This window comes from Periophthalmus magnuspinnatus, chromosome 5 (genome assembly GCF_009829125.3).
Source record: "Periophthalmus magnuspinnatus isolate fPerMag1 chromosome 5, fPerMag1.2.pri, whole genome shotgun sequence".
Classification (NCBI taxonomy): Eukaryota; Metazoa; Chordata; class Actinopteri; order Gobiiformes; family Gobiidae; genus Periophthalmus; species Periophthalmus magnuspinnatus.
Window position 1 is genome coordinate 3,200,326 of NC_047130.1, and position 26,146 is coordinate 3,226,471.

General features: G+C 38.2%; 1 protein-coding gene and 1 non-coding gene across 2 annotated transcripts; both read left to right on the forward strand.

The window, feature by feature from the left end:
• Positions 1 to 17,963: 17,963 nt before the first annotated feature.
• Positions 17,964 to 25,937, forward strand: tmf1 (TATA element modulatory factor 1). The gene is made up of 17 exons (XM_033966011.2): positions 17,964 to 18,575; positions 18,649 to 19,985; positions 20,250 to 20,353; positions 20,498 to 20,624; positions 20,704 to 20,809; positions 21,863 to 22,005; positions 22,098 to 22,264; positions 22,340 to 22,496; positions 22,619 to 22,711; positions 22,787 to 22,943; positions 23,172 to 23,364; positions 23,931 to 24,000; positions 24,440 to 24,532; positions 24,719 to 24,820; positions 24,945 to 25,103; positions 25,181 to 25,306; positions 25,390 to 25,937. Exons 1-17 carry the CDS (start codon positions 18,440 to 18,442, stop codon positions 25,528 to 25,530), a joined length of 3,411 nt encoding a protein of 1,136 aa, XP_033821902.1. The 5' UTR covers positions 17,964 to 18,439; the 3' UTR covers positions 25,531 to 25,937.
• On the forward strand, positions 23,717 to 23,789 carry trnar-acg (transfer RNA arginine (anticodon ACG)). The gene has a single exon. It is a non-coding gene; the product is annotated as a tRNA-Arg (tRNA).
• Positions 25,938 to 26,146: the final 209 nt, after the last annotated feature.

A 26,146-nucleotide genomic window follows, 5' to 3' on the forward strand; every position in this document is an offset into this window, starting at 1 on the left:
CCCACATATTGGGATGGGAATACCTCTTGAGTTCTACCCACGTGAAGGTCAAATAACACAGCACACCTTGGGGTATAGTAGAGGGTAGAAGCATGATTAAGTGTTGTACGATATAAGAATGAGTTACTTTGCATCACCACTGGGCATCAGTTATAAACTCACATACATGGTTGTACTTAGATGTTGGAGGTTGGCTCATGTTTGTGAGTTACATTTTCTTGATTGCAATATTTTTACTGTAAGTTAAACCTTTATAGTCCCCACAGGGAAATTTGGCTGCATATAGTCAATCCATACAGCAGTGCACCGGGGCAACCTGCCAGGAGCAAAGAAGGGCGCCTCTCCAGCGCATCTTTCTGCTTATTAGTCTTATTGTTCGGGAGTCCCTACCTATTATAATACTGTGTATATTTCATTGTTCAGGTAAACTCTAGTACCCAGTGCAAACACCACAAAGTCTTGCTTTAATGGAATTCGTCAAGGACATTCTTACAATGAGGTGACAGTGCTAACCATTTTGACACAGCACTACTACTCTAATTCCTGTGGACACCTCAATGAGTAATATTATTTTGAAATAGGACTTCTGTGTGCTATTTACAAGTCCAGCTATCCAACTCTTAAACCCCTCAGTGGCAGGCACTGAGGGGTTTAAGAAAAACAGACTTGAATGTGACTTCAGTTATTATCTTTTATTATAAATATTTGTACTTTTTGGTCTACATAAATAGATTTTTTTGGTGGCTCTGTAGAACTATAGATAGCTTTTCTCTTCACTGCCATATTTTCCCCATTACAGTTTCCAACCCACAATGGCCTTTCTTTTTAAAGTTGCCATTTGTGCAAAATATGTTTTGATTTTCCTGAGTGTTAACATGAGCTGTGATATTGTGTTGTCATGCTGCAGCAGTGAAGAATGGCTCCAGGAGTAAATATCCCCCCAGATGTGGCACAGACAGTGAAAACATGTTTTTTTTGGATGGAGAACACAAATTTCCTGGAGCGACTGCAACTGTGCTCTGTCACAGCACCTGCAACACAACTGGACTGGAGTGAGAGAGCGAAAGGGGGGGCTGTGAAGAAAAACAGGTTGTGGTACCAAAAGGACAAGTGGACCCTATCTCCCGCTGTCAGCTCCGTGTGCATACACTACAGCAAACAGGAAAGTGTCCAGAGCCTGTTCCCAAAGCTGAAACTAACCACAACACCTTCTCATACAGTGAGGGAACTCTAAGGTTATTGAAAATATAATTCACGCTATCAAATAATGTGCAAAGTGATGTTTTTATAGTATTACAGACCTTTGAGTGGTAACCTTTGACAAACTTGGACAGTGCATTGTCATTGGATGTACCATTTTACAAGTTACTATTTAATAATAATGCGTCAGATTTATAAAGAGATTTTTTAGACACTCAAAGATGCCTTAAACATATGATAAGATGAGTCTTGAACTGTTCCAGTCCTTATATAGACAAAGTAAATTATGATGATTAATGATGACATGGAAACAGAATTATTTGTTAACTAGTTGTGTAAGTTCAGCTATTGATCTGTGCGATCCCCCAGGTCCAAAAAGGTACTGGTCCTTCACTCCTTAGAATGACCTGAACACCTTTGTAATTGCAAGCCATAGCACTTAAGACTGCAGTAATGGATTGCATCACTATTGACAGGCTTTATTGATCCGTGTGCTACAAAAACACTGGGAGTCACCATGCTTCGGACGATCAAGAGGCTGTGGAGACTAGAACACGATAAATAACCAGGAAGGAACGTTTTAAATTCACTTATGTCACTGAAAAATATGTGTTATATCTCTCTCTTTCAACAGCAGTGACCAACACATTTTATTGACAGAATATGTTGATCTAAAAAAGTCATGTTATATTTACAGTAGTATTAATCTCTCTTCTTTTCTCCTACAGTGGTTGTGTATGTCTGAAGAGGAAAAAGCCCCATACCATTTACAGGCTGTAAAAGCAGAGAGAGCTCAGAGAAAATCTTCTCAGACTTCTCATGAGCCGCAGAGGTCCAACAAGAGACAGAGGATCTCTGACCACATCTAAACAGACAACACCATCTTTGACAAACTACTAGCATTAAAAAAACAATTTAAAAAAATTTAAAACATGTTGGTCTCTACTTTTGTATGAGGTATGTTATATTATATTATATTATATTATATTATATTATATTATATTATATTATATTATATTATATTATATTATATTATATTATATTATATTATATTATATTATATTATATTATATTATATTATATTATATTATATTATATTATATTATATTATATTATATTATATTATATTATATTATATTATATTATATTATATTATATTATATTATATTATATTATATTATATTATATTATATTATATTATATTATAATCCACTTCACAGTAGGTCTATTTTGGTGATTAAAACTAAATGGCATAGGGCTAAAATGGCAAAAGAGTTGGTGCTGCATAAAACTACTGTTAGTCCTTGTTTACTTAAAAGTACACTATGTAACTTTTGTGGTGGAGTTTCTATCACCTGCTTGTCTCCATCGAGGTTATTGCTTTAACAGGAATATTCCAAATCATGGGATTTAATTTGTCTGTCTTGATGGAGATAAGCATGTGATGCCATGGGGCTCCAGTGGGACTAGGGCTCCCCTGAAAAAAAGATTCTTAATCTCATTGAGACTATCCTGATTGAGTAAAGGTCAGTAACATTAACTCCAGGTCAGATCAGTGGAGGCATGAGCTCACTCGTAGAAAGATGTTTTTTTTTTTTTTCCTTTGCAATAAATACATCTGTTATTCAAAGATGTGTGTCATGATGCGTGTATTTCTGTTCCTGTTGTGCCTCCCTGTGTGCTCTTCCCCCTCCCTCACCTGTCTGTACCTGGAGCTGGGCGGAGCTCTCGGCTCCTCCCACGCGCACCTGTTTTCCATCTGGCTAATCACCACACCTGCCGTGGATAAGAGGAGCTGGGAGAAGACACTCAGTGCCAGACCGTCCGAGTGTCAACGTTCCGGTTCTCCTGACCTCCACAGCTCCCGGCTTCTGGCCCTGTTCCTGACTCCGCGCTCCACCTCTGGTATTGTCTACTCCTTACCTTCACCTCCCTGTCTCGTCCTGGACCCCGACAGTACCACGCCCCGGTTCCCGCTCTCCTGTCTGCTCTGGCTCGGCTTCCTCTGGTTCTGACCACAGTCTGGTCTGCGTCCCGCTCCCGGCGGATTCCTGTTCCCGTCTCGACTTTTCCCCGATGCGCCCCTGGCTCTTGCTCACGCCCTGCCCGCGGCTCTTGTTGGATTATTGAACTATTATTTGTACTTTTCACTAACTGTAAATAAAACACTGTAAACCTGTCCTGAGTCCTGCACGTCTTTGGTCCACCCCAACCCTGCCGTTATAACAATGTGCTTTCTTTGTGGCAGAAAAGTGGCCAGGTCAATAAATAAAAGGGGAGAATCCAGGGGCCAGGGGGACACAGAGGGTAGCAGGAAAAACCCTGGGTCCTTTTACCCAGAGGGTAATGTGAGGGTTAAATAACACACCAGTGCCTCCACTGCTGCAAATGCTGTTTTAAGCACAGGAAATATTTGTATAGTATAGTGAGTGAAAATAAGATGTCAGCATTGTAAACTTTCTTATCTACACACATATGCCGTAAACAGGTGCACCATACAAGTCAGCACTTCATCAAAATGTGGCCAAACCGGATTTCATTCCCCAAAGGGCTATGGAGAATCAATGGAGCAGGCCTGGACTACTGCAGATATTTGAATAGCAATTGCACATTATTTCATTACATTTCATGAGTGCTGCTCTGCTGCTGTCATCAGTATGTAAGGTTTCTCACATGCAAGCATCTTCCTACGGCAGTATAAGAAATTCTTGATATGTTTATTTAATAATCCAACAGTTTATACATATATACACTGTGCAGAGAGTAATAGTAAAAAAGTGAGCAACATGCAAATTGGAGTAGCAATATTTACAAGGAATGATAAAATAAGTTAAGATATACTATTATAAAAACATGGATCTTAAAATGTAGTGCGAAAACAGTATATAGACAGTTTTGCATTTATTTACTTTTGGTGGAGGTGATTTAAAAAATGGAATACAGGAGACTCTGCATTCAGTTTCTAGTTTCCTATATATTCATGATTGTCAGGTAACTCGTCTACAGAGATAACATCGTGTTCAACAGCCAAGATATAAAAGCTCTATATTTTCTGAGACAAGTTGTTTATGTTTTAACAATAAACAGTTGCCATATAAAATATAATCCTTAAAAGTCTGTCACATTAACCAAATCCACATGACACCATTGACAGGACATTCATAATCAGGCCAAATCATTAGTCATACAGCAAATCCTGTCCATTCACCCAAAATACTCTGGAAAAAAACAATAGTGCTCTATCACCAAAAGGAAAAAAAAAAAATACCTGGGGATTTCCAATATTTTGTGACAATGCTCCTTAAGATATGTGAACGAATGTGAGCTGGGGTACTATTTAACCCTGGATTATTATTTATAGATTATTAAAGGTCTTATATTACACAAAATTGACTCTTGTGAGCTTTAAGTAATTTTATAATGCTGAAACCTCCTCAAAGAAATCATACCTGGAGTTGTGTTTTGTTTCATTGATGCATGTTTGTGTAACCCTTTATTATAACGCTAGTCTATTTACATCTAGAAGGTCAAAACGCTCTGGCCCTTTAAACCAACAATCACAATCAACACCAGAACACATACAGCCTCCTACTGTAATATCTCAGGCTTTTGTTTTGCTACAATTAAGTCTTGTCTAATCAAGGTGGCTCCCTGACAGACAGGAAATGAATAAGAGGATTTGAGATGGTGTGAACTCACTAGCCATTTTTGTAGAGATAATACAAAAAAAATAAAAATACATCAATTGTATTAAGGCAGCAAAGAAGAAAAGGGTATGTTATAGGACTAAACAGTTTGTGTATTCACATATTTTATAATTCCCGACTCAAGAACAGTGTATTAAAATCATCTTTTTGTTCAGACCGAGCATTAGGTTCACAAGGACTACAATACAATAAGGAAATAGGAATAAGGATAGTGTGAGAGTTAATGAAATGGGAGACACATAAATGAGCAATGATGGTTTACTTAGGTAGAAATTATGAAATAAAATGGGAAGTTGTACAGTTTAACAGACGGCAATTTATGTTACATTCAGATTGTGTACAATAAATCAAAAAACCTACTGAGCTCAGTGATATTTCAGGTGTTTCAAAGTCATTTGTTTAGAGAGGTTTCTTGTTGTGGCAGTTTGAGTAGTTACCACACGATGAAAACAACAAGAAGAATAGAGAAAGTTTCCATTCTTCATTCACAGTTTAGCGTTCTGGGACAGGCTCACCATCTCCTCTAAGACTATGATGAATAATCACCAACCATAAAAAGTCTGGCCTGCGTAACAATAATGTATACGGCTAGTTAAAAGTCTATTTACATTCTCTAATCTTTGTAGTAATAGTAGGTATAGCATTGTTTTTTTTTGTTTTTTTTGTTTTTTTTAACCTCAAATGATCAAATATGTTATAATTTACAATATCAGTAACATATATGCATGTTTTAAACTCAAAATAGCATTGTTGCACATGAAATTGTTTTTAACAGATGCAATAATAAAATGAATTGCTCCTTTAATCTTTTGTGATTTGTGATTAATATTTGTATCCAATTGAATGAGCAACTTTTAATCCTTAATAGAAAAATAAGACACGTTTTTTTCTGCTGGTTTACAATTTAGTAGCATATCTAGCTATCATAAAATGGCTGAGGGGTAAAGCTTTCAGTTATCATGTCCTACAGAAAGCAGTCAAGATCATTCTCATCAGACTTCAAATTATAAACTTAAATTCTTCCAACAGCACTGAAGAAAATCTTATATAGCTTTTTTTTTTTTTTTTTTTTTTTTTTTACAAGTACCTTGGAGCATATGAATTATCACCAGTTCAATCATTTCTGAAATACGTTTGAAAAAAAAAAAAAATGTGAGTCTTACTTTTTTTCCTCCAGGTTATTGTAAATTTCCCTTGAGATCACATCGGCTCTGCGTACACGAGGTGCTCGCTTTGTGTGATGACACTATCAGGACCATATGCATCTTTATGTTGGCTGTACTCTATTCTAACTCCTGTTCTACTTTTCATTTCCCTTCTAACTGTCACAATACCACATTCTGCTACATAGATAGGTCTTATAATGCATTTGACAGGTTTTCATGTTTTTCTAATTATTACTTTGTTTGGTAGGATAGTGCCCGTAATAAATATTAATCATAGTTTACAGTTAAAGAGCTCATATTATGCGTCTTTCTAATCTATGTTATAGTGTTGTTTCCTCATTACAAACATACTGGGAGTTGTGTTTTGTTTCATTCACACATTTAAAACACAAACCCTGCATATTTAGACTGAGTTCTTCTTTCCAACTAGAAACACTCTGTTTCACCTTGTGATGTCATGTGGTGATACAGGAAGTGCTCCACTGTGTTTTTAAACTCTATGCACCTTTACTTGAATCAGCATTTTGAGGTTTGGAGATGTAGATAAATAATGAATTATTGCTCAAACATGTGTGAATGAAACGAAATACAACTCCAGGTATGTTTTTTTTTAAGGAGGTAACAACATTATAACATAAGGCTCACAAGAGTCAGATTTGTGAAATATGGGACCTTTAAGTTGAAGTCTGTGGAAAAACGTGTAATTTATAAAAAAAAAAAAAACATTTAACAAGATAAAGGTTTTATCTTTTATATTTATTAATCTAATCATAGCTGTGCAATTTAAAAAATTTTTGGCCTTTGTTAACGTCATGATTGCTAGTTATGGAATTACCTAGGCCTATACATTTGTCATATCTGCCGCCCATTTTATACCATGAAAAAAGTGAATTCTTAAATATAATGATGTTAAGTCTGACCTGTCATACGCACTTTATACTGTCTGGTCTGTGATTTTGTTGGAGGTGGTCTAAGCAGGGCTCCTGTGTATTCTCCTGTACGTTAAGCCCCTAGGGGACACTTGCAGGGTGTGGTAAAGGGGGGGTCACACTGCAATGAAGAGGGACCACGGTTTTCTCCCTTTGTCAGCACAAATGCAGCGGTCAATTTTCAGGTGCGTGGCTGCAAAAATCACCAAAGTGTGTAATCCTATGTGCTGTGTATGTTGGACAATGTGATTTATGATGAACAGTGTTAGCTATTGGTGAAAGCGCTTTGACTCAAAAATCTTAAAATTGTGTGCTCAGCTGTTTTTGTTATCATTCTCTCTCACATGTCCTCTTGCACTACACTCATTAGTATCTTTACTCTAAAAATATCTGTTTCCCTCCTCACGCATACATATCCAGACCATATCATTTTGGACACATTTGACACCAGCATATCTGCTTTTTTTCAGCCTTGTCTATCATGGGTTTCACACTGATGAAGAAGTCTTACTCTTTATAAGAACTGATTCATTCTGTAATGAAATAAATAGTTGAAGTAGTTGGACGATGCCCTTCCTTTTTTCCTGTTGTAATTGTTTTCCTCCTATAAGGCTAAGGCATAAGGCTTTCAGCACATTGTGTCAATCAAAAAGATATCATGTCAAGAAGGTTTTGGCTTGACAACCCTGGAGTTCAAAAGGTCAGGTTTGATACAGCCAATCGTTACCATTGTCTCAACACAATAGCAGCAGGGCGATATTGCTTGAGACGTCGTTATTTGCAGCGGTGAAAATCTCTTCTGCTGTGTCCCATGGGGCTCACTCTGACTCCTCGGTCATCATTGGCCCTTACGTTAGTGCACTATACACCCCTGTTCATCTCGACACAGGGATTTCATTCGGATCTATTTTTGAATAAATATCATGGTGACCCAAGATCATAGTGCTATGATCAAGATTGAAGTGTCAGTAATCTTGAATTTATATGTATAATAGATACATGGATTGATTATAATGCTTGGATCTATTTGGCAACATATGTATTTTATGTATCTCATTTTAGCATTAATGTTTGTGGCGGTCCGCTTGGGATGGTACCCACTGGATAAAGACGTGAGTTCACAGACAGTGCACCACACAAAATTTATTTTCATAATATTTTATTCTATTGAACAAACAGATATTGAGACTGTAGCAAAACATTTATTGAGAATTACATGTTGCAATAAAATTATAATTTTGAAAATGAAAGGATTAACGTTCATTCAATTGGCTGTGCTGTATGACAGATGCACAAGGGAATGTTATGAAGAATAACTGCCATTACCATCATTTAGGTGTCTCCTGAATCCACACGTGCAATAACAATTTACTATCATGTTTCCTTAGCAATGCAACAATACAACAACAATGAAAACTGGAATTGATAAGTTGATTTGATATATTGATCGTTTGATTGGCACATACATGCTTACAAATTAAAATTGAGTGTTATAAATGGTATACAAATGGTGCCATTTTGTTGTGATATGAAAGTCAAAGAGAAGCATTTGCAGAGAAGCACATCATTGGTCTTTCAATCGTAGTAGCCCGAGGTCCCTGCTGTGGAAAAGATCAGCACCTTCAAGCGGCACATTTTATGAGCTCCATTACAAAGTTTGTGCTAACACACACATAAACAGGCCATAAACTACAGATACCATCCTAAGGCCAGCTCTATTGGATTTCCCTTTCCTCTGGATGGACACAAGCTTATTGCGCTAAACATAGAACCCTCTCAGTTCAGTTTATATAGATAACAATTAGTTATTTATTTCTGCATAATCTGTTAACACTTTGTTCAGTTACTTTTAGGCCTACCTAATTAGTTAAATGCAAAAACTGTAAAGACGTTGAGAAATGTCATCCATTATTACTGTCCCTAGTGAAACCTATTTAAATACTTTACTAGATTTGCACGCAGCTTCAAAATTAACTGCACAGGGATAAGAAATCAACTTTTGTAGCAGTATATTTTTCATTACCAGTAAGTTTTTGATTTGTTAGTCACACTGGAGAGGATAAACGTGTCAGGTCTGGTGTATTGTGTAAGTAGATGATATGTAATACAGAGTGTCTTTTATCAAAGCGTGTGTCCTTGTGGCAGACAGACAGGGCTGGGCACTGACAGGTGGGGGGAAATGAAGCTGTGGGTGGCTGCTCAGATGGAACAGAAGATGTCTCACTCAGATAGATATCAACAGGCTAACAGCAGTGCCGTGCGCTCCCTGCCGCGTATCACAGCGGACGGCACATCTCATTTGCACCAGGTAGGACGGCTCCGCTTCACTAAGTCCTGGCTGGAAAAAAGGACATAAATAGTTTAGATGAGATGAAAACTACACTGTGGGGATAAAACTAAATTAGCGTTGAGATATGTATTTTTATTCCCAAAGTTTATGATAAATGTAATACAGCAAGTCCCATAGAAATTACTTAAAAATATGATAATTAATATAATGCACCATGCAAATTATACATTTGTCCTACCCAACACCTCTTCTAAAGCAAATCTTTGGTAAAGTAAACGTAATTGTCCTCATAAGGAAGCCGAAGCCTATCCTCAGATATTGTGCGAGGCTTATAATCAGGACTACCTCAGCTCTAAGATTTTACCTGTTGTGTGTGTTTTTGGGCTGATGGGGGAAAACAAGAGTATCTGAAGTTAACCCCCCCATAGACGGGGAGAAACATGCAAAGAAAGGTCCAAGTCGCTTGCAAATCTAGCCCGAAACCTTCTTGTTTGGTGTGGCTACGATCCTGATCTCAAAAGGATGAGACTGTCACAAACTCATTGGGAGCGTGCATCCATTACTGGCCTGAATTATAATGGGCCCATGTCACTTCAAGGGCAGAGCCGAAAGAGTAACATGATTATGGAAATGACCACCAACAGATACCCCTGTAAGCGTCATGTGGAGACGGACAAAGCAATACCTACCAATTAATCAAAACACATAAATAAGGCTAATGTCATTGGCATTCACTCTTGGCAGACACGCAGTTGTGAGTGCTGCAATACGGCTAAAGCTATTCAATCAGGGTGATGGATGGTGCTGGAAGTGGAGAGCAAAGACTGGCTGTACAATACATCATGTCAACACATTTTTTTACACTTTGTCAACAAGCGTAATTAGCCAGATCTGTAATTTTACAAGCATAAGAACAGAGGCTTCATTTGACAGTACAAAATACACTGCACTTGAATGGTTTGCTATGGGATGGTTTGCTATGAGAGAGGACATGTGGGGAATTTTAATGTGAATCAAAAGGTGTAAATGACAGTGTGTGTAATGGAAGTCAGTGTGAACCACGTTGGAGTCACTCTATTCTTCAGATTATATCAAGCGAGCAGCAGCATGGTGTGAATGCTCAAAGACAAACACCTCGGCTCAGCACATATGAAAGACGCCAGCAGTGACACCAGTGGAGTATGTGCCTGAGCACTGAGACAAGACAGATGTTGCCAACTACAACCTGCAGCTCCTTTTGACTCTATGTCTATAGCTCAATTTAACAATAGAGGTCAGGGTTATGTCGTCACACATCAAAGAATTTTCATTTAACCTAGTGTTAAAGCATGATTTTAAGATGCTAGAGGCACTGTACCTGATTTTTTCCGATCTAGTCCATTTTAAGCGGTTTGCAGTGCAGTTACATCCTACTTATTCACTACATTGAGTTTACAAGCGCTTTTCACAACTCAGAACTCAGAACTGCGTACAATAAATCTGTGCTGGGGCTCAAATACCTGGGAAATCATGGGTACAGGGCCTTTGAATACTAAACTTAGTGTTCATTTAAAAGTATTGCAACATTTGTTTGATAAATGCATTTACCAGTAATGACCCAGCAGCTTATCAGGTTTGTTCCACATCGCTTTTGTTTACTTTTTCATTGTTTTTGCTAATGAATCTTTATGGCATTTGGCACATCTGGCCAGTATCATAAAGTTTTTGACATTGATCCTGAGCTCTATACACTGCTGACGTTTATCTTAACAGAACTTAAGGTCACACTTTATTTTACACCATACACTGTTCCTATCTTAAGCAAAAGAGATTATATATGTTATCTTATGTTTTTACAGGTTAAACATTGTGTTAAATCTGAATTACATGTTTAACTACAGGTTGTTACATAGTGCGGTAAAATTAAATGCTACAGAGTTTTTATTTTCCATACTCACTGTGCCTTCAAAAAACATCTATATCTATCTATATCTATATCTGATTGTGTTTAGGTGTTTGAATTAGTGATGGATGAACAATGTACTGGCATGTTTTGCAGAGAGCAGCACGGAGACAATAATAAAACTATCCAAATACCTCAATATTACAAAATAAATAAACACTACCACCACTGCTATGCTACTACTGATATAGTCAGCTCACAGTGACCTCATAAATTCTGATCTGGGTCACATGGGGACCTGTAGTGTTTCTCTCTAAGATGCTGCAGTGTGCATCTCCAGGCTCAGAAACCTTAAGAGCCCACAATAAAGCCTTTCTACTGACCCACCTGAGACCAGCCCTGCAGACACAGCTGGCTTACCACCGCCACGATTATATATACCTTTCATATGGATTCTCTGAAGAGCTTTTGCCTCCTCATTTAAGGCCATATGAAACCCCCGAGTGACTGCAACTTTTTTTTTCATACGTTTTACAGCTCTTGTTATTTTTATCACAATCTATGTAGCATGATTTTTCAAACCTAGCATCGCCAAGGGACAAATATACCCAAATCAAATATATGGTTCTTATCAAACAGTAGCTTAGGGCCAATCATATTTCATAAAGGGCCAGCATGCACTCTCACTCGGTATTATCACACGATGAATAATATTCCAATGGCTGTTTCTTTTGCTGTAAAATTGACAAACGTTTCTTCTAGTGTAAGGTCCACAACACTTCCTGAATTAGTATTGGTCATTATGTGGTGGATTATGATTGGCTGTGGTTGCTGTCATAAAGAAGTGAATGGTGTCTTGTTACTGGGTGTGAGGAGATGGCTTAGCAGGGACGGAGCTGCATTGATCACCCATCAGCGGCCTGCCTGTTAAGTCCTTCTGCTGACAAATGTGATCGAGGGCTTTGAAATTATTTGCCTTTGGGTTTTTCAACACTCATTATGAAGAAATGAAGGGTTGAGAGCTATAAAGTGATGAATGCACATTGACATAGAATAACAAGAGTAGAGTGATAGAGAACAAAATCTACATATCAATAGCGCGATGCTAAGTTGGAAAAATAAAAAAAATGTGAGGGTTTAATTCAGAAATTCTGCGGCAATTATGTTTTTACATTACATTCATTATATTATAGGGCCATGGGACTGTGCAATTAATACAATTTGTATTACTATTATGATTATTGTTCTAATCGATTACAAAAATGTGTAACAAAAAACATTATAATTCTCACACATGCACATTTCCTGGAGTGGATCAAGTTGTTTATAGATTGTATACCTTTCTACTTACAGAGTACATTTAAAACAGTTTATTTCTCTGAGATATACACCACCTACTTTCATTTCATCTATTCTCTTCATGATGCTGCAGTTTCTCCCTAAGCAAACAATCGCTTGACTATTTGTGATTTTAATTATGATTTAAATAATTAGCAGCTCTATTACATTATCACAAATGCACTGACATCACACGACAGTATAGCAAATGTTAGATACCACCTCCACTGACATGTTGCCCATAAAACAGGGGCAGTCTCCAGACCATGGTGCATTCAAGAGCCTCATTTATTACCCAACATTCTGGTTCTTTTGTGCCCACTATAATGATCACAGCCAGAACAATTATGCTCTACTACTGAGAGCTGTAAACTTAACGACTCAGCATAATCTCATTTTCTACTTTATTATTAATCTGTTTCTCCGCAGCTGTCATCAGGAGGGAAAACCTGTTCAGAATAAATGCTTTTCAGTGAACTCAAGCTGTCCAACTTCTGGATACTTTCAGTGGCATGGAAAATATGCATGTTTCTGTATAAGCCACAATGTAGTATCGCTTTAGAAATTGTTTATGCATTGTATAATTGTCTGTTAATGGCACAATCTGTCTTTGTTAAGATGTGTTTACCATCCATTTATATTGACTAATGTTTCTTGTACCGTCTTATTATGAGTGTAAACACATCACAGTCCCTAGAGACTATAGCTTCATTAAGAATAATTACTTTACAGTTCACAAGAGAATCACTTAAACGTAACCAATAGCATGTGAAATAATATAGCTTCTCAACTAAAACACATATCATCAAATAAGCTGTGATAAATCATTACAAAACTGTGCTAAGAATAAGTTTATAGACCATATTTTTAACATATGATTAGTGGTTTGGCTCAGTGCGGTTTAAAGGCACTGTACCTGATTGATAGTGTCTTAAAAATGTGAAAAAAACAGAACTAGTTTCCTTTTAAATTGTTTGCAGTGGTCCAAAGTTATTCCTCATTTACCTTATGCATTCCAAGCATCCTAATTATTCACCATGATGAGTTTATTTGTACTTTTCACAATTCTTAGACCAGTGTAGAGTTGCAGTAACAGTAAAACTAATAAAAACTAGCATGCTAACACATACTTCTTGATTATCAGTACAATGCTTTCTAATTAGCTGACTTATTTTGACCTCAAGAGCTGCTTATACAGTAAGACACACTGGGGCAAGACACACTTTATGCAAATAGAGAGGGAAAAAAATCAAGTATGGGCCCTTTAATATGGTAAAAACTGCACCAGAACCTCCCAGGTCAAAGATGGCGATTACACTGACACAATATACTGTTTTTACTAACCCACAAAGTGTCTGGTTTCATGAGATTTGCTTGTGATTGCTGTAAACTGTGAGCGTAGGAAGTAGTAATCCCTCAGAGTGATTCCAGGTGACAGTGACATATGATGGAGGCAGTAATACCTGAGCAAAAGCTGTTGCTCAGAGCTCAATAAGCATAAAGCTGTTCTGAGTAGAGTGCATTATTGTATTATAAAAAATTATATGTCAAAAATAAAATCAACCCACAAAATTGACTTGTGGATTTGAGTTATGCGACAGATCACGATGACTAATTATCATACCATAAATTAATTCATGGGAGGAATTATGATTCTTTTAAATCTGTGCTCTTATGTTCCATGAGACAACATTAATAATGAACAAGCTTTCACTAACAGCACCTGTTTTTATGGCTTGCATCAAAAAGCCTATAAAAATGCTAATAATTCTTTTTGTAACCCAAGAGAGCCTGGCTGCAGACCTCCACCCAGAGGACCTTACTCCACAGACCTCCACCAGGATGCACCTTTACCTCATGCAACTCACTATTTTTTCATTAGTTTACCTCATAAATGACTTCATTACACTTTCTATCAGCTGAACCTGCATTCCTTGTCTATTAAAGGTCATTAAAGGTGGTCAAGTTGATTTCAACTTGTGGAGCAAAGCACTTGAGACATTTAATCACCAATAGATTTCATTACTAGTTTGAAATTAACTAGCTTCATGTTCATAAAGAATGTGGTTTCATTGACTCTATATGCCATTATTGTGGAGAAATATCAGGCCAGGAAGCTCAACCATATTTCTCTAAGGAATTCTCATGTTTAATAGGAATGTGCACAGGGAACAGGGACTAAACAAGAATTAAACTAAATTAAGCCTATCTTTCAGGCTTTAAAGCTACCATCTGTAATTAGATTGGCCAACCTGGCTCTGCTGTATTCTCACAAATCACCACTAGAAGCTATCTATGTTACTGCAGTCTGATGGTGCGCCAGCTTGCCATCTACTGCTGAAAAAAAAAAATGCTGGAGAGAGTTTAAAGGTGCACTATGTCAATTTTCTGATGGGGGTCCATTACCTGTTTGTCTCCATGGAAATGTTTTTGCTGGAATGTTTCAGTGTAAGGTGTTTTATTCCTCAAAAAAACATGGTCTTACTGTGAGCAGGGTTCCCTCTCCACAGATCCAACTTGTAAATTGGCCTGGCCCTGGTGGCGCCACCATCCTCCTAAAAGACAAGAGTGGAAAGCAGTAGGGACACCACCCCAACAGTGGAGAGATGAAGGGTGCTGTTCAACTCCTGGGTTAAGGAAATACAAATCAGATGTAAAAGGTGACGGGTAAGTGAAGGAACAAATCACACAAAGATTGACACTGGGGCCAGACTAGCTGCTTTTAAGTTTCACAATCACATGTTTGGTCAACATGCTAAAAAATGTGCAGGCTACAATGCAGGCTGTCATTTCAAGAACATATTCAAAGATACACTGCCCATTGGTGACACTCAGTTTTGATACAAATCTTCAATGAGAGACGATGTAAGAGACTGTAGACTATAAATAATCTGATGCAGTCCTATTTTCGAGGATAGTTTGACTTCGGGAGCTATATCTCCATAATCACAGACTATAATTCAATAATGTAAGAAGAAGATGAGCTCAAGTGTGCACACAAACTCGTTGGCATCATCCGGCATGACAACAGTTTTGTGTGCGCATGTTCCAAAGTCTAATTACATTGTGAGCTGTGGCGATAAATCATTTGAGTCTTAATCAAAGCGGTTCAGACGAGAGAGTCATCAATCATATGCCGAAGAAAACCGTTGCCTCTCCACTGCACACCGCTGTCTCCGAGCTAGCAGTGCTCTGATGGGGGACATATAGTTCTGACGCATTATCATTAGCACGATCAGCGGCCTTTTGCACGTTCCGACAGAAAGCCATCAAAAACTAAATGGAATGAGTTATATGGGCCAGTACAACTAGTGTAGGCTGGTGTTTGTCCAGAAGAAAGTATAAGCTATAGCATTCTTATTGAAAGTGACCTCTACAGATATTGCCTGTGCTGGTTTGTTTCTGGAGACCTAATTCAAGACCCTTATAACTACAAAGTTTGGTGGTTTTATCCCAGCTCCAGTATCATGTCCTTAGGCAAAACGCTGCAGCCAACTTGCTTGTAGAATGTGGTGTGTCGTAGTGCGTAATAGATTGTGGTCCCACACATAGGCCTAGATGTCATAGATGTCACATAGGCTCAAATCTAAGTGATATATTTCATCTTAATTGGTAAGCAGGTATATAAAATAATAACTCAACAAAAACATGTACGATAGGTAAAATCCTCCTAGCTCAAGATCTGGAGATCAACCCCCAAGTGCAGTGGTCAACCAGCGGCTCCAGTGGCATTGAAGGTTGGGTCAAATGCAGAATTTCCCTACTTGGACTGTAAAATGTGTCTTCATATTTTTGCTCATTCTAAAACAATAAAATGTGTTATTAATGCTTGTTTGTTTGCTTTCTTTAATTTGTCAATGATACCATCAAAACTGATACTCTTTTTGAATTGTTTATCTCTTACGGACACCAGCAGCTCCTTGTGATGGATTGCTCAGATCAAGGTGACCTCAAAGGCATGGTAACGACATCACAAAGTCCATGTTGATGGTGGGGGAATGACAGATGGCATTTCAGTCAAATCTATAAAAATGTGTCAGCACTGACAGATATTTGGGCTTGGAGTCCTGGCTTGGCCTAGTTTAGTGTGTATTCAGCTTGTTTACCAGCAATGTTTGGACCGCTCAAAGAAAATGAAAAATCACAACATGATCCTTAGACAGAAGTGTGCCTGCTTGCTCCAAAGTAAAGATCTACACTTCAGCTTAGTGTTGTTTATCCAGAGGGGAGCATCAGTCTTCAAGAGGATTGAGAATGGAGTTATGATTTTGGATGCAGTATCATGCCTCTGATATCAAATTCAAATACATTTAGAAGACATTACCCAAAGTCTATTTTCTATTTCATTGACAATCTGGTTTTGTTCTGTCCAACTCTTTTGAAAGACTTACAGATTTTACCTCAGAGAGTAATATGCTAATAGAATGCTATAGTCCTAGTGTTATAGGATGACAAGCACACAGCTATGAAGGACATGGGGACTCTTGAGTTTTGGGTGCTGTCAATTGGAACGTTTCATTAGAAAGAAAACTTAACGCTCCATCAATCCATTTGCACACCAGTCTTCCATGCTTGTTTTTAGGAGGACAATGTGCAGAGGATAAGTTTCAATTTTACAACAGTCAAACCAGTGGGTCAAGCATTTACAAAGGCATTAAAACATATGCAAAAATGAGTGATAGCAGCAGTTACAGCAGTTTTGACAGTAAGTAGACTAGTTGTAAATGTGCTATAAACATCACCTTGGCTTTGACCTAAAGAAACTATTAGTGTTAAGCCTATTTTAGTAAAAACACACCTTTTGAAACCAAGTATCAGAAAAGTACCTTTATTTACACAACAGTAAAGGCATATCTTCTGTAGTTGTGCTCAAGAGCCCTGATCCTTAATGATAATTTGCATAAAGCCCTAGCCCTACAAGCCTCTTTAGGCTAAGATAAGGAGTTAAATTGTACTAACTTGATAGGACTCATTAACGCGATATCCAAGAGCAGCTTACACATTTATTTGTAAATGCTGCCACCCAGAGGATGTTATGTGCAGTAGAAAATTACTCAAGGTGAAATGTTGAGTGTTATGTATTTTTGCAGCATTTAAAAAACGCTAAGTAATTTTGTTCTTTTAAAACTAGGATTATGAAGTTCTAGGAAAGACACGAGCTTGCTGTTGTCACACCTCACAGCTCTATAATGGTGTTCAGACTCTGTTTTCCATTTAAAGAACATTAGACTCTGTAATGTCAAATAGCTGGAGTCTTGGGCTACGCTTAAATTGATTAAACTCTGTGTTAAATGTTGATCTGTACGCTTTCTGTAGCTTTTAAATATTTATCACAGCATCCAAGATTTTGAAGGCAAAAATGACGAAAGTATATTCTAATAATACTTATTAATATGGGTACTATTTACACTCGTATTATGTGTTTTATTACCTGCACCTGAAGACGCACGAGCTGCTCTTACGTGATCATGCTACGTGGACCGGAAATAGCATTCTTCTGGCTAAAGCTAGCAGCGCTAACAAGTACAGCGACCAAAACAAACGATGATGGCCTGCAAAGACACCGAAAACTGTTGGATTTAACGATACGAATGCTATTATACTGATACGTATTGTGCAATTTTGACAGTGTTCACAATTTTAGACGTAGACATGGCTTAGGCAGTTGTTATAAACCGGTTGTAAACATAAGCTTTCTTTTGCTAGCTGAGGATTTGCCTTTAATGTTTTTTTCTAGCTAGATGGCGTTTAGTTTATGGTTTAAACGCGGACATTTCCCGGATCTGTTTATGGGACCCTGATGTGCTCTAGCAGAAGGTTATGATATTATTTCAAATATATTAGCTTAGGCAGAAAGTATGTTTCATGATAAAGGTGCAAACACTCGGATGATAGTTTGATTTTGGACACGTCTGACAATAGTTAAAATGAGTTGGTTCAATGCGTCACATCTTTCAAGCTTCGCTAAGCAAGCTTTAACAACAGCCCAAAAGTCAATAGACCGGGTTTTGGATATTAAAGAGGAAGATCAATGGGGTGATACAACTGTAATGCCGTATAATGGTACGTATTTGTGTTTTACAATGGTAATATAACCTACATCCTGGTGATTATTAATGTTTGTCTTTCGTGTCAGATGTTACACTGCCTGAGAAGTTGTCATTAAGTGGGGGCTGGGGAATGACCCAGTGGGAAGCTCCCCCAGAGGAAAAGACACCTACACCTCCTCCTTCATCAGAGGCCATTACTACACCTGTCACCAGAACTGTTGTGGATGAATCGGAAAACTTTTTCAGTGCCTTCCTGTCACCTGGAGATGTACCGAGTCTCACCAAAAGTCATGTTGTCTCTGTACCTCCTGCTAAGTCACAAACAAGGCTACAAGAGAAAGAAGAGAAAGACTCAGAGATAGAAAATGTCACTAATCTCCAAAAACCTAGAACTACTGACACTGTTAAAGAAAGTGTGGAATTTCCTGAAAGCCAACCAGCTGAGCCTTCACCGCCAGCTCAGTTTCCTGACACCATTCTGCTGCAGCCTGTTTCTCCAGTTTCTTTATGTGCAACTCTTGAACCCTTGAACTCAGATAATGATGAGACCAAAACAAATGAAGTAGAAGTGGACAGTGGCCTTCCAGAGGTTGCAAAGTCAGAAGAACCTAAAACTCAGGACACAGAAAATTCAGAAGAACCGTCCCAAACTCCAACTATTACTGCTGATTCTACTGACTCTACTCCACCCCCGAAGGAAGCGTCAGTCGAGCAAAAGGACCCAAAGACCGAAGACCGCCAAAATGACACCCCCTCTCCTCCAGTCAGTGCGTTTTCCTCAGGAACTTCCACCACCAGTGACATTGAGGTTTTGGACCACGAGAGTGTTCTGAGTGAAAGCTCGGCCAGCTCCAGACAAGAGACTGCTGAAGGGAAGGCTGGGCTTCACTTAATGCAGGGCTCATTTCAGCTTCTCACTGCCTCGACTTGTGGAGATTTCCCTCGTCTGGAAGATTACACCAAATTAACAGAAAGCTGCGGTTCTTCTTCAGATGCTTTTGAGCGAATTGATTCTTTCAGTGTGCAGTCCCTGGACAGCCGGAGTGTCAGTGAGGTGAACTCTGACGATGAAATTCCAGGCAGTCGGACATTGGCGTCTGTAACAGCTGCTCCGCTAACTGTTGTGGAATCATCTGTTTGTCAAAAAGAGGAGGATGAAGCAGTGGAGAGCAAGGCACAGAGTGAGGATGAAGCAGAGGGCTTTGGTGAGACACTGAAGGAGCAGGCTGTGGATGAGATGGAGGAAAGTGGCCGCAGTGCCACTCCTGTGAATAGTGAACAACCTGAAGATTTGTTGGACCAAGAGTCTGAGGCGAATTTGACACTTGTTGAGTCTTTTTCCCAAGAAACCCCCAAATTCATTCCACCAATCACAGTTGAGATGAAGAGTGCATCTACATTTGAGATACTGGAGCTTCAAAAGGTACTGAATTTTATTATAGAACTATAGATTGAAAACTAAAGCCAAGTCTGTAGTAGTTTGAATGTGATTTGTTTAGTAAATGTTTTGCTCTGCTGCATAATTCTGGCCTTGTTAAACAATTAAACCTTCAGTTTAGTTTTGTTAGAGACTAGTCCATATCATTAATATTGTTATCACTTTAATTTTTGTTAAAATGCATATGTTTTTAGGAAAGTTAAATTTTATTGGTTGGTAGGGCTCTTTTTCACTCCAATATTGTTGTAGGTTATTCATGAGCTGACTGGTCGTCTTGAGAAGAGAGAGTGTCAGTTGCTGGCTGTCAGTAAAGACAAGGCTCGACTTGAGGAGGAGTGTGACAACCTCCGAGAGTAAGTACACTGACACACACACACCGACACACACACACAGACACACACACACACACACTGGTTCAATGTATAACATCAACAATTCCCGAAAGACTCAAAATATTGACATATAAATTATTGAATCATTGTTTTTTTATTTATTAGTGAGGTTATAACTCTTAAAGAAGAGAGCTCTACGGTCCAGTCCTTAAAGGATGAGTTCACACAACGCATAGCAGATACAGAGAGGAAGGCCCAACTGGCTTGTAAAGAGAGGGACATAGCCAAGAAGGTAGGCTTATTGATCCAGTGTTCTGTTTATTCATGGGTGTGAACTACATGGTTGTTACTGATGTATTTTACTGTATCAGGAGATAAAGGGCTTGAGAGAAGAGCTTTCTACAAGGTTAAATTCTGTCAATACCATGGAGATAATAAAGGAGAAAGAGGAGCAGATTAGGGGTCTGCTAGAAGAAGGTGGGTGTTTCTACATAATTTTGTTTCTCTTTGGACCTACTTTATTACACATATGCTCATATGCTAAAACGGTAACCATGCTAAAAGTAGAGCAAAAACCTGACAGTTTCTCACAGAGATGCCAAACTGTTAATGTGCCAATCCCTTTTTATATGGGATAGATGTTGCAATTTGTGCACCGCTAGGGCGTTTGATTGTGATTTTAACAGTTTTTAAAAAGCAAACGACAAAGTTAAATCTGTCAACTGGACAAAAGTGAAGATGTTTCGCTGCTCATCCAAGCTGCTTCTTCAGTTCTGGTCAGAATGCTGGTGGCCACTGCCTTAAATCTATCTGAGGGGAGGGGCTAACCACACTGAAACTGTAAACAGCTTTTGTTTCCAGTTTCAGCTGAGACTACCCTATTCACCCTATACCCTATTGAAATTCTGACCAGAACTGAAGAAGCGGCTTGGATGAGCAACGAAACGTCTTCACTCCTACAACGATTTGTCCAGTTGACAGATTTAACGTTGTCGTTTGCTATGGATCAGACCTGGACGACTGAGGGTCTACACAGACAGTTTTAAAAAAGAACCAACAAGTACAGATGAAATAATAACATGTTATTTTCAAAGCAGCGGTAATAAAATATACACTTAACCTGCAACACTTTGTTCCTGACACGACAAGTATTCCACTAATCCGGACCGTTCCACAGCTGTCCCAGTCACTGTGTTTGAGTCCAAAGGATTCACCGGCGCTGGTTAACCTGCTGTTAAAAGTTTTCATGGGTCCCAGTCAGATGCTCCTTGATCCAAATGACTGAAGTAGGGGCAATTGGCATTGCAATTGCCCATATAGTAGGAACAGAGTAAATGTTTGCTCTTGATGTATGTCCTCATTTACATATCAGTGTTGTGACAGAAATAACATGCGCACTTCTCAATCGTAAATCACTGGCAACATGTCCAAAAATTGAACATGCTATTTTATACTCACAATTTAGAGCATGGACTTATAACTGAGGCCCTACAAAGTGCAGACTATTCACCTTACACTCTCCTCACACAGGTGAAAAACTATCCAAACAACAACTGCAGCATAGCAACATCATCAAAAAACTACGTGCCAAAGAAAAAGAGAGTGACTCCAGGATCATAAAGCAGGAGAAGAAAATCAAAGAGCTGGAGGAAGAGCTTAAACTTCTGCAGCAGGTTCGGTTTAGTGCTAAATCTACATCAAAACATTTTAACCTTTCATTATAGCTTATTGTTTAAGATGTTAAGCATATGGTTTGACTGTTAAGGTTCTCGATGGAAAGGAAGAGGTGGAGAAACAGCATCGGGAAAACATCAAAAAACTAAATACAGTAGTTGAAAGGCAGGAGAAGGAGATGGGTAGACTGGAGGCTAACGATGATGATCTACAAGAGAAAAATCGAAGCCTACAATCTGCTCTTGACAACGCTTACAAGTAAAACCATTTCTTGTTTCTTTATATAAACTCTGCATTAAAAGCTTCATAGCTAATGTTGTTTGCTGTTCACAGAGAACTGGCTGAACTTCATAAGGCAAATGCCAGCAGAGCAAGTGAGGCTGAAGAAGCAGCTCTGAGCCGGGAAATTCAAGCTAAAGAACAGCTGAGTCTGGCTCTTGAAAAAGCCCAAGAAGAGGCCAGAGTGCAACAGGAAGCTCTGGCCAGCCAGGTACCTAAACGTAACGCCATTCATTTGTGCATTAATGTTAATGGTTAAAGGTGTACTTGTGTAATTAAACAGGTATCTCTATTTTTAAATTTGTAGTTTAATCAAGTTATGTTGGTTTATAGGTGGCTGACCTCAGACTGACTTTACAAAGAGCAGAGCAACAGCAAGCAAGAAAGGAAGATTATTTACGGGAAGAGATCAGTGAGCTGCAGCAGGTATAATACAACCCTCTAAGTTACTTCTCTTCTCCAGAAAATCATGTATTCATTCTCGATTGTCGTTGTTTATAGCGCCTCCAGGAGGCTGAGACCAGGAATCACGAGCTCAGTCAGAGTGTGACCTCCGCTACCAGACCTTTACTGCGTCAGATAGAGAACCTACAGGCTTCATTAGGCGGACAAACTGCATCCTGGGAAAAACTGGAGAAGAACATTTCTGATAGGCTTGGTAAGTCACACACACAAATCACATCTTTATTTTTACTGTGTTAAACGTCCAACTTCTTTCTACTATTACTTAAATTGGTCTTGTAGTAAATTTAAAAAGATGAGAAGACAAAATTATTAAATATTGGTTTTATTAGCATACTAAAGGCAAATAAAACAGAAAGACATAAACAAAAAATAAAACATTTTAGTGGCTAATATTCGCTGTTTCCATTTGTCTTTGTTAAAGTGGATGCTCAGGCACAGCTGGCTGTTGCTGTTGAAAAAGAGCGTGCAGCCTCAGAAGAACTGTTGTCTATCAAATCCCAGCTTGCTTCTCTGGAGTCCCAGAATTCTTTGCTTCGCCAAGAAAAGGCCAGAGTTCTGGCACAGCTGGATGCTGAGAAAAGCAAAAGGGAAAAACTAGAGGATGAAAGTAGCAGGTAAAAATACTAACTTGGAAAATCTATGACATTCTGCTTTGCGCCCTGTTTACAAATGGAAAATGCAATTAAACTGTTAAAAAACTTTAGTCAAAATTATTTTTATAATTATTACACAGTCACATAACTGTCTAGTGATCAGGAGCTTTTCTATGATTCACCTCCAACTAAATATCTGCAAAAGGTTTGTCAGACTGCTCTGTGGAAACAAGAGCAGCACTTCCCCTTTAAACTGAGAAAGAGGCCAGTGATGTAGAATGTTTGTCGGGGGAAGGGAGGAACCTCTGAGTCATTCAGGCCTCACACTCTTTTTGTGTTACAAAAGAGTGCGGGAAACCCCCACACTGTCAGTGGGCCAGTGGCGCAATGGATAACGCGTCTGACTACGGATCAGAAGATTCTAGGTTCGACTCCTGGCTGGCTCGTAACATTTTTGAAATAAGGCCTAAAGAAGATGCATGCATACCCATAGAATTTAAACACAGCTTAAGAAATGCTGTGCATGGTATATATCTGTGCTGGTATTTATTTTTAATGACTTCCTTGTAATGTGTTTTCAACTTCAGGCATCTTGTGGAGTTGGAAAATCTGCAAGGAGAGCACACCCGTGTATTAGAGGAGACAAAAAAAGAAAAGGTAAAGGTCATATTCTAAGTGTAAAAGAAATACTTCAGGGTTTTGTCGTCTGTTGATTTCTTATTTTAAAATAAAAATAAATATATTTCTATTCAATTAAAATAGTTTTATCTGGCAATTAAAAGGCACACAGAACAGTGGACATTCACACCCACGCACGCACACACACGCACGCACACACAGACACACCCCGACACACAGACGTTGTTTAAATCCGGGGTGCTGGAATTAAGGTGCATAGCTGCATGTTGAGCACTAGGGGGCTCTCTACTACCATTGCTAATAATACTTCTTGGGTCCTACATACAGTCCAGTATGTAGGACTGTGTCGTCCTGTATTTATATAACAATTGCACAACATTTGGATGTTAAAAATCTATACTATTAGACACTGTTTAAATATCCTTGGAATATGGTCTTATTTTGTTGTTCTCCCAAGCTGCTGCTGAACAATCAGCTTGAGATGGAGAAAATGAAGGTGGAGCAGGAAAAGAAGAAATGCTATTTGGCACAGGAAGCACTCAGAGAAAAGGTTGGTGTCGATATAATTAACAATGTGTTCTGATACCCCATAAAGTGTTACAATACACCGGATACATTTGAACTGCCTTTTTTTTTTTTTTTTTACATTGTTACTTGGGAGATGGTTATAAAAATAGACCATCTGATATAATTATTTTCCTGCATGCTATTGAATATGAATACATTTTATTCTCAGGAACGTAGAGAGCCTCCAGCGTCCTCAACACCATCCCTGTCCCGCTCTAGCTCTATCAGTGGGGTGGATAATGCTGGGCTGCATACCTCAGTTCTTTCCCAGGTAATGACCACACAGTTGGTGAACAATTATCAAAATAAGTAAACTTTAAATATGAACAGAAAATATTTTAGGCTAATTATTACACCTGTTGAATATTAATTTACTGAGCAATTCTCTTCCTCAGGATGACTCTTTAGACCATTCTCTTGGAAACATGTCTTTGTCAGTATCTATGAGTGGGACCAATCTGTACGAAGCTGCCCGGCTGTCTGGGGGCTCCAGCATTATAGAGAACCTCCAGTCTCAGCTCAAACTCAGAGAGGGGGAGATCGCACAACTACAGGTAAAAAAAAACAAACACAAAATAATAAAACAAAAAAATAAATAAAAGAATAATGTGTGGTCGTTTTGTGCTTTTAGCTTGAGATTGCCGGTCTTGAGAGGAGTCGTTCAGTGATGGCAGAAGAGCTTGTTCGACTCACCAATCAAAATGACGACATGGAGGAAAAAGTGAAGGAGATCCCCAAGCTCAAAGTTCAACTAAAGGTGAGTTATCTTGAGAAGTGGCAATTTTAGTCATTATCATTATTTCAGTAATGACACAGTAATATTTCTTATATTAATTACAGGATTTGGAACAGCGGCACAACACCATTTTACAGATGTATGGAGAAAAGGCAGAGGAAGCAGAAGAGCTAAGGTTGGACCTAGAAGATGTGAAGAACATGTACAAAACACAAATTGATGAACTTCTACGAAACCAGAAATAAATGAGATACTTCTTGATTGGTTAATTTTTCCTAAATGCCATTTACAAATTAAACTGCACACAAAATGTTTAATCACTGTATCATGTGTAAAATTAGGTCTGAAGGCTACAATCTGTACATTATTTGAAGTCTATTGAATTTAATGATGTTCATATTTTAATGATTTACGTAGGTTTTTTGACATTTAACTTTAGGATATGGTGATGGATTTTGCACTATACAAATATTTTATTGTTATAACACAGATGCAAAGATAGAAAGAATGAATAGGTTGCACAGAAGATTGTTATTGTTTTGTTCAATACACTCTTAATTAATATGTGAAAGGATGTTGTGCAATCAGATTTACAAGATTTAAATTAAAATATGTTCAACTGTATAGACAAAGAAATAAACATTTATTTGGATGGTGAGGTGCTTATTATGAACCAATTTGAAGCCTTTGGTTTTTTATTTTATTTTATATAATTTTTTTTTTTTTTTTTTTTAATTTGTTTTATTTTATATATATATATATATATATATATATATACATATATATAAACTATTTTGTCCTTAAATTAGGCTCACTCAGGTGTAGAAATAAGTAATGAACAGCGCCCTCTTGTGGACCTTC

Coding starts and splice junctions, on each gene's coding strand:
- tmf1 (XM_033966011.2), top strand. CDS start 18,440: ATGAGTTGGTTCAATGCGTCACATCTTTCAAGCTTCGCTAAGCAAGCT. Junction 20,625..20,703: donor AGAGGGACATAGCCAAGAAG/GTAGGCTTATTG, acceptor TTACTGTATCAG/GAGATAAAGGGCTTGAGAGA. Junction 22,497..22,618: donor AGGAAGCTCTGGCCAGCCAG/GTACCTAAACGT, acceptor GTTGGTTTATAG/GTGGCTGACCTCAGACTGAC.